At 36.2% G+C, this 17,817-nt stretch overlaps 1 protein-coding gene across 3 annotated transcripts in view; it reads right to left on the reverse strand.

Annotated features, from left to right (window-relative positions):
- The window catches only part of Sulf1 (Extracellular sulfatase Sulf1), a 242,783-nt gene that overhangs the window by 86,302 nt on the left and 138,664 nt on the right, over positions 1 to 17,817 (reverse strand). For all 3 annotated transcript variants that reach the window (XM_090386513.1, XM_090386512.1, XM_090386511.1), the window contains exons 10-11: positions 16,990 to 17,254; positions 722 to 849 (exon numbers count right to left, since the gene is read on the reverse strand). In XM_090386513.1, the coding sequence (XP_090242639.1) occupies positions 722 to 849; positions 16,990 to 17,254 (393 nt within the window). The remainder of the gene's footprint in view (positions 1 to 721; positions 850 to 16,989; positions 17,255 to 17,817) is intronic.

Genomic DNA, 17,817 nt, shown 5'->3' on the forward strand with positions numbered 1-17,817 from the left:
GCTGACACTTTCAACTTCAACCCTAATTCACAGATTTTTTTCAACAGTGACCTGTACTTTGTTAAGTAATTCTGCCGGTCTCCTACTCTTAAGATCATTAGTAACACAACCATCATTTGAAGATCCAGTATAAGAATATATTTCTTGTACAGAACCTTATATATCATTTTCTTATATTTCTTTTATACCGCTAATGAAAGCTATATGGGAAGAATGAAGAAAGCCATACAGTGTGAAGGATTTCGTCATGGTAGACTCGTCATTTATAAATCATGATATAACGCATTTATCCATATCATTTAGCTATTGGTAGGAATAAACTAGATTTAAGGTAATATTATTTGCTGACAAATGTTATTTTACAAGCATCTTGGTATTACCAATCTTTCAGATTGGTCAGTAATACTTTATAAATGAGTCAATGTTATTAATGGGGGAGGGGGGGAACATACTATAAAATTGCACTGTCAACATAAAATGTCATTTTTTTTATTATTATTACTTTATGAAATTATTTAGAAATTATTCTGACTGGGATTGTGCCAAAACAAAGCTTATGGAACGTGTTGTACTGCTTAAATGTGATGAATGGGAAATGGAAGGGGGATTAATTTAATTTAATTTAATTAAAACTCTTCTGAAAAATTCAGTAGGGGAAAAAAAGAAAAACATCATGCATGACAATGTAATAGTTAGGAAATACATTTCACTTTTTACTTACTTTGGCGTCTATTATTGTCAAATCCAATAAATGAGATAACTGAAAAACACCATTAAGGTCAAAATCACTTGTTTCTCTTAATGTTGACGATCTCTTAGGACGAGAACCAATAAACACAGGCTTGAAACCTGAAAACAATAACATTTCCTTAGGAGTGTAAAGAAACATTCAAGTATTCTTATACAGCAAAAGTCCATTATTATAAATGCAGCTTATAACAAGAAGTCTACCATTATGAACATTAGTTAATGTACCATTCATTTAATATAATGTTAAATTAAATAGAGGAAAATTCTTAAGCAACCATGCATAATTTTTCTTTTCTGTAATAAGTGCTTTAAACTAATAATAGTGAAAATTATTAACATGCTTTTCCAAATACATGTCTCTTGTTTATGTTGAATTACTGTTGATGCAACTACTCTATTAATGTCACATTCTCATTCCACAAAATTATGGCATTGAAGGGGAGGAGGAGGAGCACAAACACTTAGATATAACTGTAGACTAGACGAGTTTATCATGGAGTGAACTGTTTGTTGTAGAACTTAAAATTCTATTGGGAAGTTACCTTGCATGAGATTAAGTGAGAAGTTTTTTTAAGACGGTAAATCATCTAGGGCTGAAAAAGAAATGGAAAAACAGACTTATAGACAAAATTTGAAATAATAAATGTCTGTAAAAATTGTAGTGTCAGCAAAACAAAATTGGAAGGAGATGTAGGTTATCTTCATCAGTCCTCTAAGGGTAAGTTAAGACATATCATGTTCCAGGGGGAAGAAAATTACAATGACAAACATAGCAATTTTGAAATTGCAATCTTGGTACATTTTTTGTCAAAATTATGTTACTAACATTCCAATCAATAGTGCCAATTTCCAGATCTAATAAGCTCGGCCTAAAAACGAATACAGAAAACTGTCTGGATGAATGACTGAAAATATTTAAAGCTAGGAAAGGAGTTGTTCTTTACAAGATTATCAGTTAATCAGTTTCTGTGAGTGAAAAATCTGTGATAATTGTGATCACTGATTGTCTGTAGCACTCGGGTGGTATAGTTTAAAAAATATATATGGTGCATAAATCACCATTGTTCTACAATTTGATATCTGATAAAATTCTGTTAATGAAGTGAGCAATGTAAATACAGTAAATGGTCGTCCATTATAGTAGAGTAGTTTTGTCACTTTCTTGGAGAGGTCTGGGTTCAAATCTCATCTATGATTGGAGGAATTTCTAAAGGTCTCTTCAATTGGGGCAATCTCAGGCAGAGAGGGATGGGGTTTACACTGAGAATTATTCTGGGTTTTCAGCCTACACAATATACATATCAACCCACAAATACACACTTGTACAGACATAAAACACAATGGAGAAATATGGTCTAAGTTACTGAAGTTCTTAAAAAACCAACAATAAAAGTGGTGAGTGAAGTGATCCATGTAAGCAACAATTAGAACAATTTGACATCCATTCTGAAAGGCATATTCCATAAACAAAGAGGCATTTTTCATTTTTCAGGCAATTCTAAACTAGGATTAATACAGTTGTTTAGTTGGATTAATTGGGTGTTTGGTGATTCTTTGGAAAGCTGATTATGACCTGGTTTGTTTTGTACTAAATACAATCTTTATCATGTGTTATGTGTATCATGTGTACTCGTTCCAGCAGGATGTAGAGCTGCTGGAACGAGTACAGAGAAGGGCAACAAGATTGGTGAATGGAACAAAGGGTTGCTCTTAAGAAGAAAGGCTTAAGTTTTGCAAATTACAGTGTCTGGAGACTAGGCACCGGTGAGGTGATCTGATAGAGGTGTATAAAACCTTGAATGGTTTGAGCATGCTCAATGTTGATGGGATTCTTCCTCTTGCACAGAATAATCACATGAGAGGGCATAAATTCAGATTGAGAAAAGACAGATGTAGGATAGATGTGCGGAAATTTGCCTTTAGCCAGCGGGTAGTTGGTTGGTGGAACAGACTTCCATCCCCTGTTCTGGAAGTTGATAGCCTAAATAAATTTAAGGCTCAGCTGGACAGGTATTTCAAACAAACAGAGGGGTGAAATGGAAGTGTTTTTTTTTGGCTGATGCTGCATAAGCTTGCTTTCTTGCATCATGTGCCTCTACTAATGCTAATGTTATGTCTGCACAAGTATATTCACTGGCTAATCTGTATATTTTGTGGGCTGAGAATAGAGGAAATCCACTCAGAAGAGAGGAAATCCACTGCCTTACTTAACTGGTTATACAGAGAAACTGGGCCACATATTTTCTTATCTTACTTTCTGAGAGATATACGGTAGAGAACATTAACATATTTCTCTAAAGGTGGTTGGGTAAGGGGAAGTCTCCCTTAAAGACCATAACTTTTTCTTTTTGCAATGCAAACTTTTAATTTATCAAATATGGTCCAAGATAATAAGTCCTATAAGATAGAATCAAAGATATATTTCAGTTCCCATCTTGCATTTTCATAAATTAAAATAGGTAAGTCATCTGCATAAGCCCGAAGATTCATATTATTAAACTCTCTTATAAGCCACTCATCAAGGACAATAGTCCACATAAATGGCCCAAGAATGGAACTTTGAGGACATGCATGATTTATTTCTCTAGATATTGACTGAACCTTTGTGATAAGAGATGTTCCTGTTTGAAAAAAGAGGTTTAGAAAAGGAGATAAAGATTCAAGGGTGTTCCAGCAAGATCGAGACAATAAAGAAAGCTCCCCTACTATGATGAGTTTAATGCTCCTTCAAAGTCAATGAATAATCCTAAAACATATTTGGGATCACTTTGTGAGGCCAGTCTATGCAATTCCACCAAAGCATCCTTTCACCCCTGCCAGGAGTAAATCTAAATTGTTTATAAGAATAAAGGCCAGAACTTTATATGACTGGTGTGATTTGGCTGATGCTATATAAGCTTGCTTTCTTGCATCATATGCTTCTACTAATATTGTTATTTTTATTTTTTAGGAGCATTAGCAACTAAGGCCATATTGCTCCAGGATATACGGTGGTCATTCCCTGACCTTTCCGCATCCTCCGTATTTGGTGGTGACAGGCTCAAACCCCGGTCTAATCAAGAAGCGTGTGCTACGCACTACTGCTCCTTCCCACCTGGCTATGGAGGCGCCTTGCTTCTACTAATGCTAATGCACATTTAACCAAAGATACCCAACATTCATTGAAGAGGCCTCTAGAATCAGAAACCCTATGATTCATCTATGATGCTACTAAAACACTGACTCAAATCGATAAAATGCCTTAATTAAAAAAAAATACACATACTGACTGTTTAAACTGTATATTAAAAACAAGAAAATGTAATAAAATATAAAATTAAAAGCACTAAAAAGATGCTTAAAATCACTAAAAACCACTAAAACAGGAGCTTTCGGCAGCAGCAGCCACCTTCATTGGCAATAATGGTTGCAGGTTATCACTTGCAGAAAGAGGAGGAAAGATTTTCTCCTCTTTCTGAAAAGACTAAGTTTTTCTCCATGTTTTTCTCTTTACCAAACAATAATAAAACTATATTAAAATTCAAAAAAAATTATTATTATTTTTTAATTTTGCACTTTTCTGGTTATTTTCATAACATAGTACAGTAATACCCCAACTTATGCAAACTCGGAGTTAAGCGGTTCTTGATTTTTTCGTTTGGCAACACTGCCGCCTACTATTTTCAAGGTCATTTTTCATATGCTATCAATATACAGTGCGACGGTGGAGAGTGACAGCGAGAAGATGAACAAAATTCAACTTTGCTTCCGCATGGGCTGCACACATATACAAGAATTTGCATTCCAACTGTCATATTTATATGTGTGCGTTCGAATTTGTGCTCAACTTTTGTTGGAAATTACATCATTTTCACAAAGAAAAAAAACTTTCCAGGCTTAAGGTTTCCAAAGACCGATTGACAGTTGGCAGGAATGCAGCTAGTGACTGCAAGTTAAAACCTCTCTTAATTTATCGCTCCGAAAACCCAAGAGTTTTAAAAAAATATATCTAAAATTAGCTTACCAGTGATTTGGAAGTCAAATCATAAAGCTTGGGTGACAGCTTCCGTTTTTGAGGACTGGTTTGGTCACCACTTCATACCCAAAGTCGAACGTTTTTGAAAGTCTAAACAGATTCCATTTAAAGTAATGCTTCTTATTGACAATGCACCCTCCTGCCACCCAAATTAATTTCGCCCCACGTGTGAAAGTTGTGTTTTTGCCTCCAAACACAACCAGCTTGCTTCAACCGATGGACCAGGGAGTCATCAAAACATTCAAGGCTTACTACATGAGGTGTTCGTTTGCACATCTGAATGACGCTATGAGACAAAATAGTGAGATATCTGTTAAAGACTTTTGGAAACAATTCAATGTTTTAGATGCCGTAAGAATCATTGAAGAATCTTGGGATGAAATTCACAAAAAACATTGAATGGTGTCTGGAAGTAACTTTGTCCATTTTTTTCAAAACCGAGACGAAAACAACGCCAGAAACTGATCATGTCGCTCATGTGATAGAAGAAGTTGTTAATCTTGTCAGACAATTAGATTTGGAAGTCAATGGTGATGATGTCAACAAGCTGTTGGATTCACATAGTCAGGAGCTGACAATGAATGAGCTCATAGAGATGTGTGAGCAAAACGTCACTGAAGTATCAGACACTTCAGACCCAGTTCCACCAGAAAAGCACATGACAACTGCAAGCTTGACAGAAGGTCTCAGCTCAATTGAAAGGGCTTAAAAATTTTAGAAAACATAGATTCTAACAAAGAACGCGTTATAGCTACAAAGCAAGGAATAAAAAAATTATTAGCTTGCTACGAAGAAATTCTGCGTGAAAAAAAGAAGGCGCTGTGTAGTCAGACGAATTTGTTAGATTTTATGAAGCCATTGACATCGAAATAACTTTTTTACGTAACTCATTTATTTTTTTAATACATATTTTGTATTAATATGTATAAAGAATTGCAATTTTATTCAATATTTTTCTTCTAAACTAGTGTTTTTGTTAGTCCTTGGTCCCAATTATACAAAATTTATATGTATTTATATGCAAAGTTGTACCCCAACTTACGCGATTTTCGTCAGACCCACCTATCACGTAACTTCGGGGTATTACTGTATACATAGCTGACAACTCTTTGTTGCAATATAATAGATAGAGATTTATCTCCTCTTTCTACAAAGACTCAAGTTTTTCTCCATTTTTTTTTTTTTTTTCTTTTTACTAAATAATAATAAAACTACACTAAAATTTTAATTTTTTTATTTATTTTATTTTTTATTTTGAACATTTCTAGTTATTTTCGTTACTGAATTGGATGTCAGATGCACTGTGGTATGTTATGTTGTAAAATAGAAATGCATGATAATAGCATTGGGCTATGTTATGATTTCATGGTACTGTGTAGTGCAAAGCTAATTAATAGTGTCTTTCAGTAAGATGCCAAACAGATACAACAAAATTTCAGAATGCATATGATACAAGATTTTCAATGTATTGTAAAATCTGAAAAAGTAACAGATTTTTCTCGTGTACTGTTTGTAGATGTGATTTTTCAATTTCAAGTGGTTGGAAACATGATGTAATCTGACATTTGCAAACAAATAAGCATAAGGACAGCATACAATGCATAGAAAAAAATACAAAAACAGTTGTAGCATTCCATAGTGCCAATGATGTCAGTACATGTTATATTTGCTTATTTGGTCATCGATGATATCTTCCTTTGAGTTGTGCTAATCATGCAGGAACATTGTTCAGAAATAGAAAAAAATATATGGTTGTGGAAGAACAAAAACAGGTAGACACTCTAGAACTGCAGCACACCCAGATTTATAAATCTAAATATACTCTCAACGAAGTTATATGAAAATCTGTGAAGAATAATGCAATGCAATGCAATGAATATTTTTATTAACAGGTCCCGCATATAGTATACTCATCCTCTATTTCCAATAATCATTTCAATAATAAACGAATAAAAACATGAAAGCGATTTCAACTTTGAAGTATAACTGTAGGTGGAACTGTTTGCTACACAGTTCCAAATTTTGGTCTCAGTGGTTCAGTCAATGCCTAGTTGGCAGGTTGCCAATACGCATTTTTTAAAGGTGTTAAAACGAGGCAAAGGAACTGCAGAGCGAGCAATGCCGATCTGAGCAGTGCACCAAACTTGAATGAAAAAGTTATTAATCTATTTTCAACAAATAAAAACCAAAGAATGGATTTTATTTTTAAATAAAATTTCAAGCTTACCCAAGTCTGTTAATTTTAAGTGTCTAGTTAATGTTTTGTAGTATTTTTAACTTGCTTATTATTATTTTTATCTGTGTCCACATGTCTTATAACCAAGGCAATTTAATCACCACTGATTGTTTGTGTCATCGCATCTCACGGTGGAACCTTTGAGCATCTGTTGTAACATCATGAAATGCATCCATCTCGTACTCCATTGTTAATATTATGTCAAATAAATGTTTTCCACTAATTTCTGCTTCTTGTGCCTCTGCTACTTTCCCGTGACGTTTCCAGTTATGGATTCCTATGCGATTCACATTCTTTTAGATGTTACCTACCTCCCCTAAACGTTTGTACCAATATTTTTGAGACACCCTGTAGAACATCAGCAAAAAAAAAAAAAAAAAAGAAAATTCCATTAGTTTGTCCCCTCTGATCTGTAGAATTCTTCCTTAAATTTTTTCAAACTACCCACCTCCACAACAAGTTTGTTCCAATAATCAACTATCCTCTAGCTAAAAGAAAATTTATATACATTTATCCTCCAACCACCCTCACTCAATTTAAATTTTATGTTCTCTCGTGTGTTTCCTGAGCAACTGTAAGGATATTATATGGATTTAGCTTACTGAATCCATTAATAACAGTCTTAAATACCTCAATCAAATCTCCTCCCAAGTGCCTAGTTTCCAGGCTGCAATTTACAGAATTCTCTCTCTCTCTCTCTCTCTCTCTCTCTCTCTCTCTCTCTCTCTCTCTCTCTCTCTCTGTCTGTCCGTGATGCCGCCTAGTAGTTACTTATACAGTTAGTCATCGACTTACGTAAGCCCAAGTTACATAAATTTGGACTTGTGCAAACATTTTTGGTAAAATAATAAAGATACAGTCCATTCCGGTTATTTGGGACACATCGGGACTAGTGCTTTTTGGCCCGATTAAGCGACTGCCCCAATTATCCGAAGTTTCACGTAAATAGTTAAAAATACAATGTACCCCCCCCTTTACAATTAGTTCACTGTACAATCAAATCACATTACAACGAACTCAACATAGTAAAGTACCATTCACTATATGATGTGCAGTAAGCGCCGTCATTGTGATCATGTTTGTGAATTGAATTTTAATTCTATTAAACAGCAATTCTAATTAGCGAAAATAGGAGGAATATTATCCACAGGCTATAAAAGCTTGTTTGTTTGTTATTTGGTTTTTAGGAGCATTAGCAACTAAGGCCATATTGCTCCGGGATATGCGGTGGTCATTCCCTGACCTTTCTGCTTCCCCCGTATTTGGTGGTGACGGGCTCGAACCCCGGTCTAATCAAGAAGCGTGTGCTACGCACTGCTCCTCCTTCCCACCTGGCTATGGAGGTGCCACTATAAAAGCAAAGATATATTAAGCATAAATTTACCCTTTATTACCTTACCAATTAAAAATTTAAATGATACGTGAAAATCGGAAGAATATACATGATAATTGAAATAATTAATACGTACTGTAATATGTACATACAAACTAGTTGATATTTCTGTTTACTGACATTTGTGGGCTTAAAATTTAAAACAGTACAAAGATAAGCAATCAATAACAAAGGACACAGTACACACACAAATTGCAAGTAACACAATACGTGCAAGTGAGAACCGCGTATCGAGTTACAAAGCTTTAAAAATAGGATTGAAGAGAAGATCTGAAAATTAATTTTTTTATATGATTGAAGATTTCAGGGAAGTGTAAACACATTTCACCATAATAACCCACAGAATTCCAGCTGTCAGTATTATTGCCAATTCAGTAAGATCGAGTTTACTGTCCGTTTATGATAGATTTCACTAACAGAAATGCCCAATAAACAGGTGACTGCTAATTGTTTTATGGTTGTGACCTCCAGAATTTCAACCGAACCATGTGGTACCGTTAGAGACAATTGTAGGGTAATCTCCAGTGCTGCAGTCTCCTGCCCTGATTAAATGGCATGCTGTCCCAATTAAGCAAAGTAAACCCTGGCTATTTTCTCGATTGGTTTCTGTTTTTCAAGATTTGCCCCAAATAAACGGCTGCCCTGATTAACCGGTGGCCCAAATAACCAGAATCCACTGTACTTTCTGTATAATTTTAAAGAGTGAAGTCGAATGAAGGAACAATAAGCATAAGTTTTTATTTTCGTTCCCAAACAAACTATGCTGGATAGTAACCTGTGGCATAACTAGAATCTAGATAAATAAATTTCATTTTCTGCTTTAAAAATTCTAAAGAAATATTCAACGTGTTTGAGACAGGTGAACAATGTTGAGTCACTTCAGAAAAACCTTCACAGCCTTGTGGACTGCATCCCATCTACTATTTCTTCGGTGAATTACACGCTATCTGTTTAACATCCTTGAGGGAATACACAACGTTTCTAGAGCCTGAATGATGTGACAACAACTTGTATGAGCAGGGTTTCAACAAAGATGAGCTGATGTCTTCTGTTACCAAAGAAATTGTAAACTCAGCCCAGGAGTTGCAGCTGGTCATGAAGAACAAAGACGTGGATGAGCTTGAGGATGAACGAGGTGAAGATTTAAAAACAGAAGACCTAGCCCAGTTGAACACGCAAATAGTTGAAGAAATGGAATAACCCAAAAAGCAGTTCAAATTAAACGAAATGGCAAAGGTGTTTCGTAAAATTCAGGAAGGTCTCTGTTTGATGGAACGGATGAAAACACCAAATGTTTCTTGAAAATAGAAAGAAAAGTTCAAGATTGCCTATTGCGAAATTTATGAAGAGAGGAAAAAAAAGCATACGAAACAGATGAACATTGAAGAGTTCATATCACGTGCTACCTCCCTAATCTCTACTCGGCCTACAAACCCTGTGATTAATGTGTGTCATATTAATGCTTCAGGCTCATTTTAAAAGTTACCTTCAGTTCATCACACCTGAAGTGCATTCACTTTCATTCATTTTTTGGTTTAGACCAATTTTCTTAAATATGTACACTTTGGTTTTGATTCCCTTAGTAGCCCTTATAAAGCCTGAACATTGTATGAAATATATATCAGTTTTAGCATCAGCATTAGCAAAGGCACATGATACAAGAAAGCAAGCTTATACATCAGCCAAAAAAAAAAAAAAAAACCACACACCCTTCTCATTTCACCCATCCACTTGCTCCAAATGTTTGTCTAAGTTGTGCCTTGAATCTATTTAAGCCATCAACTTCTACAATGACAGATGGAAGTTTGTTCCAGCAATCAACCACCCGCTGGCTAAAGGCAAACTTCCGCACAACTGTTTTTCCTCAATTTGAATTTATGCCCTCTCAGGTGATTATGCTGAGCAACAGGAAGAATCCTATCAGCATTGAGCATGCTCAAACCATACACCTCAATCAAATCATCTCACAGGTGCCTAGTCTCCAGACACTGTAATTTGCTAAATTTAAGCCTTTCTTCGTAAGAGCAACCCTTTGTTCCATTCACTAATCTTGTTATCCTTCTCTGTACTCATTCCAACAGCTCTACATCCTTCTTAAAATGAGGCCTCCAGACATGTATACTCAAGGCGTGGCCTGACCATTGCCTTATACAAGGGGATAATCACCTCCTTATCCCTACTAGAAAAATTCCTGTATATCATTGACAAGACACCATGAGCTACTCTTGCTATGGTTTGGTTTTTTGTTTTTTTTAGGAGCATTAGCAACTAAGGCCATATTGGTCCGGGGATATGTGGTGGTCATTCCCAGACCTTTCTGCATCCTCCGTATTTGGTGGTCACGGGCTCGAACCCCGGTCTAATCAAGAAGCATGTGCTAAGCACTGCTGCTCCTGCCCACCTGGCTACGGAGGTGCCCCACTACTCTTGCAGACCATCTGCACTGCTCAGAAAACTTCATATCTGCCTGCACAATTAGTCCCAGGTCCTTTTCACTCTTACTACGGTTAGTGAAGTATCACACAATTGATACGTTATTCTGGGGTTACTTCTTCGCATATGCAGTACTTTACATTTGTCAATGTTAAACTTCACTTGCACTTCTCAGCCCACCTGCTCAACTTTTCTAGATCCTGTTGCATCAGCGTACTGTTGTTAGTGTCATTAACAACCCTGCCGACCAGCTTATCATCTGCAAACTTGGACATTAAGCCTGATATAACATCATCAATATCATTAATAAATATAGGAAACAACAGTGGACCCATCACCTGAACCCTGGAGGACTCCACTAATAACATTAGTCCCCAAATAGCATTGTCCATTGATTACCACTCTGTCTTCTCTCACTCAACCATCCCTTTATCCATAGCAGCAATTTGCCTCCAATGTGACACTGCTCCAATTTGTGCAACAGTATCAAAAGCCTTTCTAAGATCCAAATATATGATATCAAAGTCATTCCCTGCATCCAGTTCCTTTGTGACGACATCATAGTATCCCATCAAACTGGTCAGACAAGATGTCCCCTTAACAAACCCACGCTGTGTCCGAACTATAACTGAAGTCTTGTCTAGAAGATCCTGCAATGCTTCTTTAAACAGTGCCTCCATTAATTTCCCTGGAACAGAAGTTAAACTAACAGGTCTCTAATTATTTGTGTCTCCCTTTGATTCTCCTTTGTGGATTAGAGTCACATTTGCACATCTCCAGTCCATGGGTACCTCCCCTGAGTCTAAGGAAGCTCTCATAATTATGGCTAAGGGTTTGCTTACTTCCTTAGCTGCCTCCTTTAATATAACTGGATAGATTCCATCCATCACAGGTGCCTTTCTTATGTTTACCTTCAACAATTTCTCCTCCACTTTACTCTCAGTTATTAGAAGATTATCTAGCTGACTGCCAGAGTTTAATACTCCTCTGGCATTCCTCATGTGTGAATGTAGATGCAAAGATTCATTTAGTTCATTAGCTACCTGAGCAGGATCATCAACAGTTGAACGATCGATAATCAAGTGGACCAATCTGATTCATTCCCTTCCTTCTAGAATTTACATAAGTAAAGAACTCTTTCCTGTTTTTCTTTGCATTCTTAATCAAAGATTTCTCATAATCTGCCTTTGCCTGCCTAACCTCCTTTGTGACTTGGTTACAGACCAGTATATCTATTATAGGCTTCTGTGTCACCAGTTAATTTATATTTTTTCCTTCCATTTTTCTTCTCTGCCACATGTCTAATTAGTTCATCTGACATACATTTAGGCCTAAACCTTGTACAATATTTCTTAGTTGGTATGAAAAGCCTAGCAGCTTTCAAGATTAATTCTTTGAATGCTTCCCATTTTCAATTTGCTGTTGGTAATGTCATCAGTTGGTCCCACCATATAGAGGCGCCTCCATAGCCAGGTGGGAAGGAGCAGCAATGCGTAGCACACACTTCTTGATTAGACCGGGGTTTGAGCCCATCACCACCAAATATGGAGGATGCGGAAAGGTCAGGGAATGACCACCGCATATCCCGGAGCAATATGGCCTTAGTTGCTAATTCTACTAAAAACCAAATAACCAACTAACTAACTAACCACCATATAGAATTGTAAAACTGTCTCAGACCACCGTAGTCACCTTTACAAAAGCAAAAACCCTTCCCTTTACCTCTGATCGTAGTTGCCCCTTTGCGTAAATCCCACTTCAACACACCATGATGACAGTGACCTAGTGGTTCCTTTATCTTCAGATTCTTAATGCATGAACCAAATCACTACTGATAATCAGATCAAGAGTATTACTTCCTCTAGTTGCCTCCCGAATATACTGCTTCTATAAAACAATCATCCAATAAATCCCCAAAAGCCTTGTTAATGTGTGAGTGACCAACCCACAAATTCCAGTCAATATCTGTGAAATTAAGATCCCCCATTATAAGGCACTTTGATTTACTGGCCCACTCTATTTCTCTGTACAGTTGTTTATTATACCCATCAGAGTCATTAGGCATATAACACACTCCTTTTACTGTATAATAATGCGTACACAGTCCTTTTACAGTAAAATAACGCATTTTTTATTCCTTTTATGTTTTCTTTTCTTATGTGCCACTCCAGTTAATTCACCACTGTCCCCAAGTAGTTTTTAATTGTTATGGTATATAACTATTTTTATTCATTCTTCTGAGGATATTATGTGGTTTTAGTAATTTTGGCACATTGGGGTTATAGTAGCAATATTTCATTAGTCATTCCCGAGTTACGTAAAAATCAACTTACGTAAGATGTTATTTGTTATTTGATTTTTTAGGAGCATTAGCAACTAAGACCATATTGCTCCGTGATATGTGGTGGTTATTCCCTGACCTTTCCACATCCTCCGTATTTGGTGGTGACGGGCTCGAACCCTGGTCTAATCAAGAAGCGTGTGCTATGCACTGCTGCTCCTTCCCACCTGGCTACGGAGGCACCTACTTACGTAAGAAGTCCTGAAACGTATCTCTTACATACACTGGGGACAGACTGTATAATTGTTCAAACCACTCCTTTTCTCTTCTGGCAACATATCTGCATATCATCACAGCTCAGAGAATATCATGCCTGACTACACAATTATTCTCAGATCTTTTTTGTTCTTCATTACCATGAGTGTGGTACCACACAGTTGGCAAGTTATTTTGCGATTACTGCTTCCCAAATGCAGTACCTTGCATGTGTCAATGTTAACCTCAACTGCCACTGCACAGCCCATCTGCTTAATTTTTCTTAATCTTGTTACATTAGCATACCCTGATTACTATCATTAACCATCCTGACAAAGTTTGTATCATATGAAAACTTAAGACATTAAGCCTGATATGCCTTCGTCAATATCATTAATAAATATTGTAAACAACAATGGGCCCAGAATTGAACTGGAGCCCAAAAATAGGTAACCATTCTGTGTTCTCTCACCCAACCATCCCTTTACACACAGCAGTGACTTGACCCTAATGCTACACTGCTCCAATTTGTATAGCAGTTGTGTGTGAAACAGTAACAAAAGCTTTTCTGAATTGATATCAAATTTTTTTTTCCTTCGACTTCCTTTATTACTGCACAAAAATATCCAATCAGATTGGTCAGATAAGACTGCCTCTTCTGTACTTAGCTGTAAGTTAACCTCTTCCATAGGTTAGCTGTAAACGGTTGGCTGACTACAAATGAAGTTGTGTTACCTTACCTCATGCTGCAACAATTGCATTTGTTTTATTTTTGTTTCAAATATAAACATTTGTCAGTTTACATTTGTCTCAGAAGTACATGGATGATGTTTTTTGACTAAACCAAAGACAGAATACAACTCTCCCATTAAGGAAAAAGACAATTGATTAGGCAAAATGTGCACTAGGCACATTAGTAGTAGTAGTAGCGGCATGTGATACAAGAAATATGAGCTTATGCAGCATCAGCCAAAAAAAAAAAAAAAAAAAAAAATTACAATTCCCTCCAAATGCCTGTCCAGTTGCTCCTTAAATTTATTTAACCTATCAACTTCCACACCGACAGATGGAAGTTTGTTCCAGCAATTAACCAACCGCTGGCTAAAGGCAAATTTCCGCACATCTATTCTACATCTATCCTTTCTTAATTTGAATTTATGCCCCCTTAGGTTCGTAATCTGAACAAGTGGAAGGATCCCATCAGAATTCAGCGTGCTCAACCCATTCAAGGCCTTATACACCTCAATCAGATCACTGCGCAGGTGCCTAGTCTCCAGCCACTGCAATTTGCAGAACTTAAGCCTCTCTTGGTAAGAGGATCCCTTCATTCCCCTCACCAATCTTGTTGCCCTTCTCTGTACAAGCTCAAGCAAATCTACATCCTTCCTAAAATGAGGCCTCCGACCTGTACGCAGTACTCAAGGCGTGCCTGACCATTGCCTTATACAGAGGGACAATCACCTCCTTTTCCCTGCTAGCAAAATTCCTATATATCATTGACAAAACCCCATGACCTGCCCTGGCAGCCTGTCTGCATTGCTCAGAAAACTTCATATCTGACTGCACAATTACTCCCAGGTCTTTTTCATTTTCTACCACCTTAAGTTTAGTACCACACAGTTGGTACGTTTCTCTGGGGTTACTTCTACCCATATGCAGTACTTTGCATTTGTCAAGGTTGAACTTCAGTTGCCACTTCTTAGCCCACCTGCCCAAATTATCTAGATCCTATTGCAGTAGCACACTGCCATTACTGTGATTAACAACCCTGCCAACCTTTGTATCATCTGCAAACTTCGACACTAAGCCTGATATACCTTCATCAATATCAATGATAAATATTAAATATACAAAACAACAGAGAGAGTTATAAAAAAAAAAAACATTGTGGCCGTAGTTGCCAATGTGCCATAGAACAGCAACTAACAAATCAACCCTTATGCAAAATTTTAATTTTGAAATTGTAAAATCTAAAAAATAATACTCAGTCCAATTTTAACACCAAATTCAAAAATTTCAGCCCAAATATGAGAAAAAAACATTCAGAGTGTGTGTGTATATTTTAAATTTATTTTTAAAAATGATTATACAAAGTTGGTAAATAATTGTTAAATGTGATATTTAATATTATAACCTCCATGTTAATGTGTCTGCTTGATTTGAAGTATGTAATCACATCATCCTAATCAAAGCCTGTCTCAGGGTATCTCAAGTGAGAAAAATAAAGTAATAAAAATAATAATAATGCAAAGGAAAACAAAAAAATTGCATGCAAAAAAAAAAGGGGGGGGGGGAGGAATCACAAAAGTCGCTTCACCAGGTCTACCTTCCCCAAGGTTGAAGTGACCTGAGGCAGAGAGTAGAGCCATCTGGTGATGCTCTCATAACCACTACACAGCACTGAATGCAAAAGCCACAGCTAAAACAGGTGCAATTCCATAGTTGGGTGAAGATGAGAAGTAGAAATACTGAATATACTGCATTGAGTGTGGTGCAGGATCATTTGTTTTCAGGCAGTAGGATCCATCTCCAATTGGTTTGGTTTGGTTTTGGTTTTTTTATGGTGCAAAAATGTCAAGGGTTATAATGCACCAGGAAAAACCCATCTCCAATCATCCAAGGTCCAGCAGCAATGTCCTTTTGCCCAGTTGAGGTGTAAAGTCCTGTGTTGTGGAGTTAGCAATGGGACTCTGGTGGGTTAGCAGCTCCCATAACCTATTGCTGCTAATGATTGCCTGATGGTCTTGGTGGAGATGTTTCTGGCACTTCCCTTATTGAAGTCGACAGTGATTTGCCACTGCCACTCTACAGTTGGTTGAAACAAGGTGAGACAGACATTGACTGCCACGTTCATCCATCACCTTTCTCTGCCCACACCGCTGTCCATGATGAGATGTTATTCTGGAAATGGCATATTCACTATCATCCCTCTTTCAAAGTCGGTTAACTCACAACGTTTATCCATACTGACATCGAGTTACTGTAACAACAGTGTAACTATTGTTCCAATGCACAGTAAACTGTAAAGAAGTGGTATTTACATATAGTATTTCAGAAGGTCACAATGCCAAAACCTAGAGGTAAAAGTGACGACATTATATAGCTCTTATCAATGCTATGTGTGTATATCGGAGACTTTGATTATGTAGTTGAATCATTCCTCTTTTCCTTTTTAGTACTGTACTGAAAATTTGTTTCTCTGTAAACAGTGCCTCAAAATGGAATCTAGTTTGCTATAAGAAATTGAAAATCTTGAAAATTTACTCTATGAGAACTCAAAAATTAAACCTGAAAACATAAATCCTACAAATTCTGTGAACTAATTCCATTTGATGAGGAAGATGAACAAATTTTTGGATTTAAAAGGTGAGCAATGAAGTATATTTGTATAAAAATGTATACATAAATTGTAAATACACTGGTATTAATTCATGTCTTAACTGTAAAACTGTAAATGTCTTAACCCTAAATGCCTTTAATTCAAGTTTAGGATTTTATACTTGACAGTCAACCTTAAATTTTAGATGATTTCTTTGTTCTTCAAAGGTCAACTTATACATCGAATATACAGTAAATTAATGTGCACTAGGATGTCTTAAAGACTTTAGTGCAGTATATAATCTCACCTTTACCCACATGTTCCTTTAAAAATCGCCGCTGTAAGCGTCTTTCTTCAGGATCCATTTTTATTTTCTTCTTTCCATGTCCAATAAATGAAGAATGTGCTTCAGGTTGCTGCTGTAACTCCAACAGTTCATCTAAATCTGATTCTGATTCATCACTTCCTGAAGTGTCAGGACAAATACAATTGTTTCTTAAATTGTAAGAAGGAAAAATTGACCTACATTTCCTAATACGCCATCGATATCCATCATGTATACATTCCCATTTCTTGAATATAAAAAATAATACTTCCAATTACAATTTTATTTTTAGTTATTTTATTTTATTATATATAAATATTTAAAATTCAATTAAATTCAAATATAAGTAATATAATTTAATGAAAGTTCACTATTCTAAAGCAAAAAAGAAAGACTTCGCTATTTGTTATTGCAAAATTTTTTAGTTTACTGTTATCAGGAAAATAAAATTTCCAACACCAAGTATATGAAATTTACTATACTTACTTGCTTTAAATGGATAGCATTTTTGAATCCCCTTTGAAATTCTAATATGAAGACAAGTTTGAGTGAAATATATGATTATCTGCAAATTCTACCCAGGGAAGGATATCTCCAAGTGGTTGGACCACTATCATTAATAATCCTCCTAACCCCTGGTTCATCAAAAACATGATGACATCATGGTATAGGCAAGTCATGAGTTTGTTGCCAAACTTGACTGATGATGATGACATGTGAAAAAAATATCATAGTGTAAAAAACACATCTGGTGTAGGAAATAATTTCAGTTTAGATAATGATAAAACAAAAATTTGCAATATATGAAAT

This window comes from Mastigoproctus giganteus, chromosome 12 (assembly GCF_048544385.1).
Source record: "Mastigoproctus giganteus isolate SK-2022 chromosome 12, ASM4854438v1, whole genome shotgun sequence".
Taxonomy (NCBI): Eukaryota; Metazoa; Arthropoda; class Arachnida; order Uropygi; family Thelyphonidae; genus Mastigoproctus; species Mastigoproctus giganteus.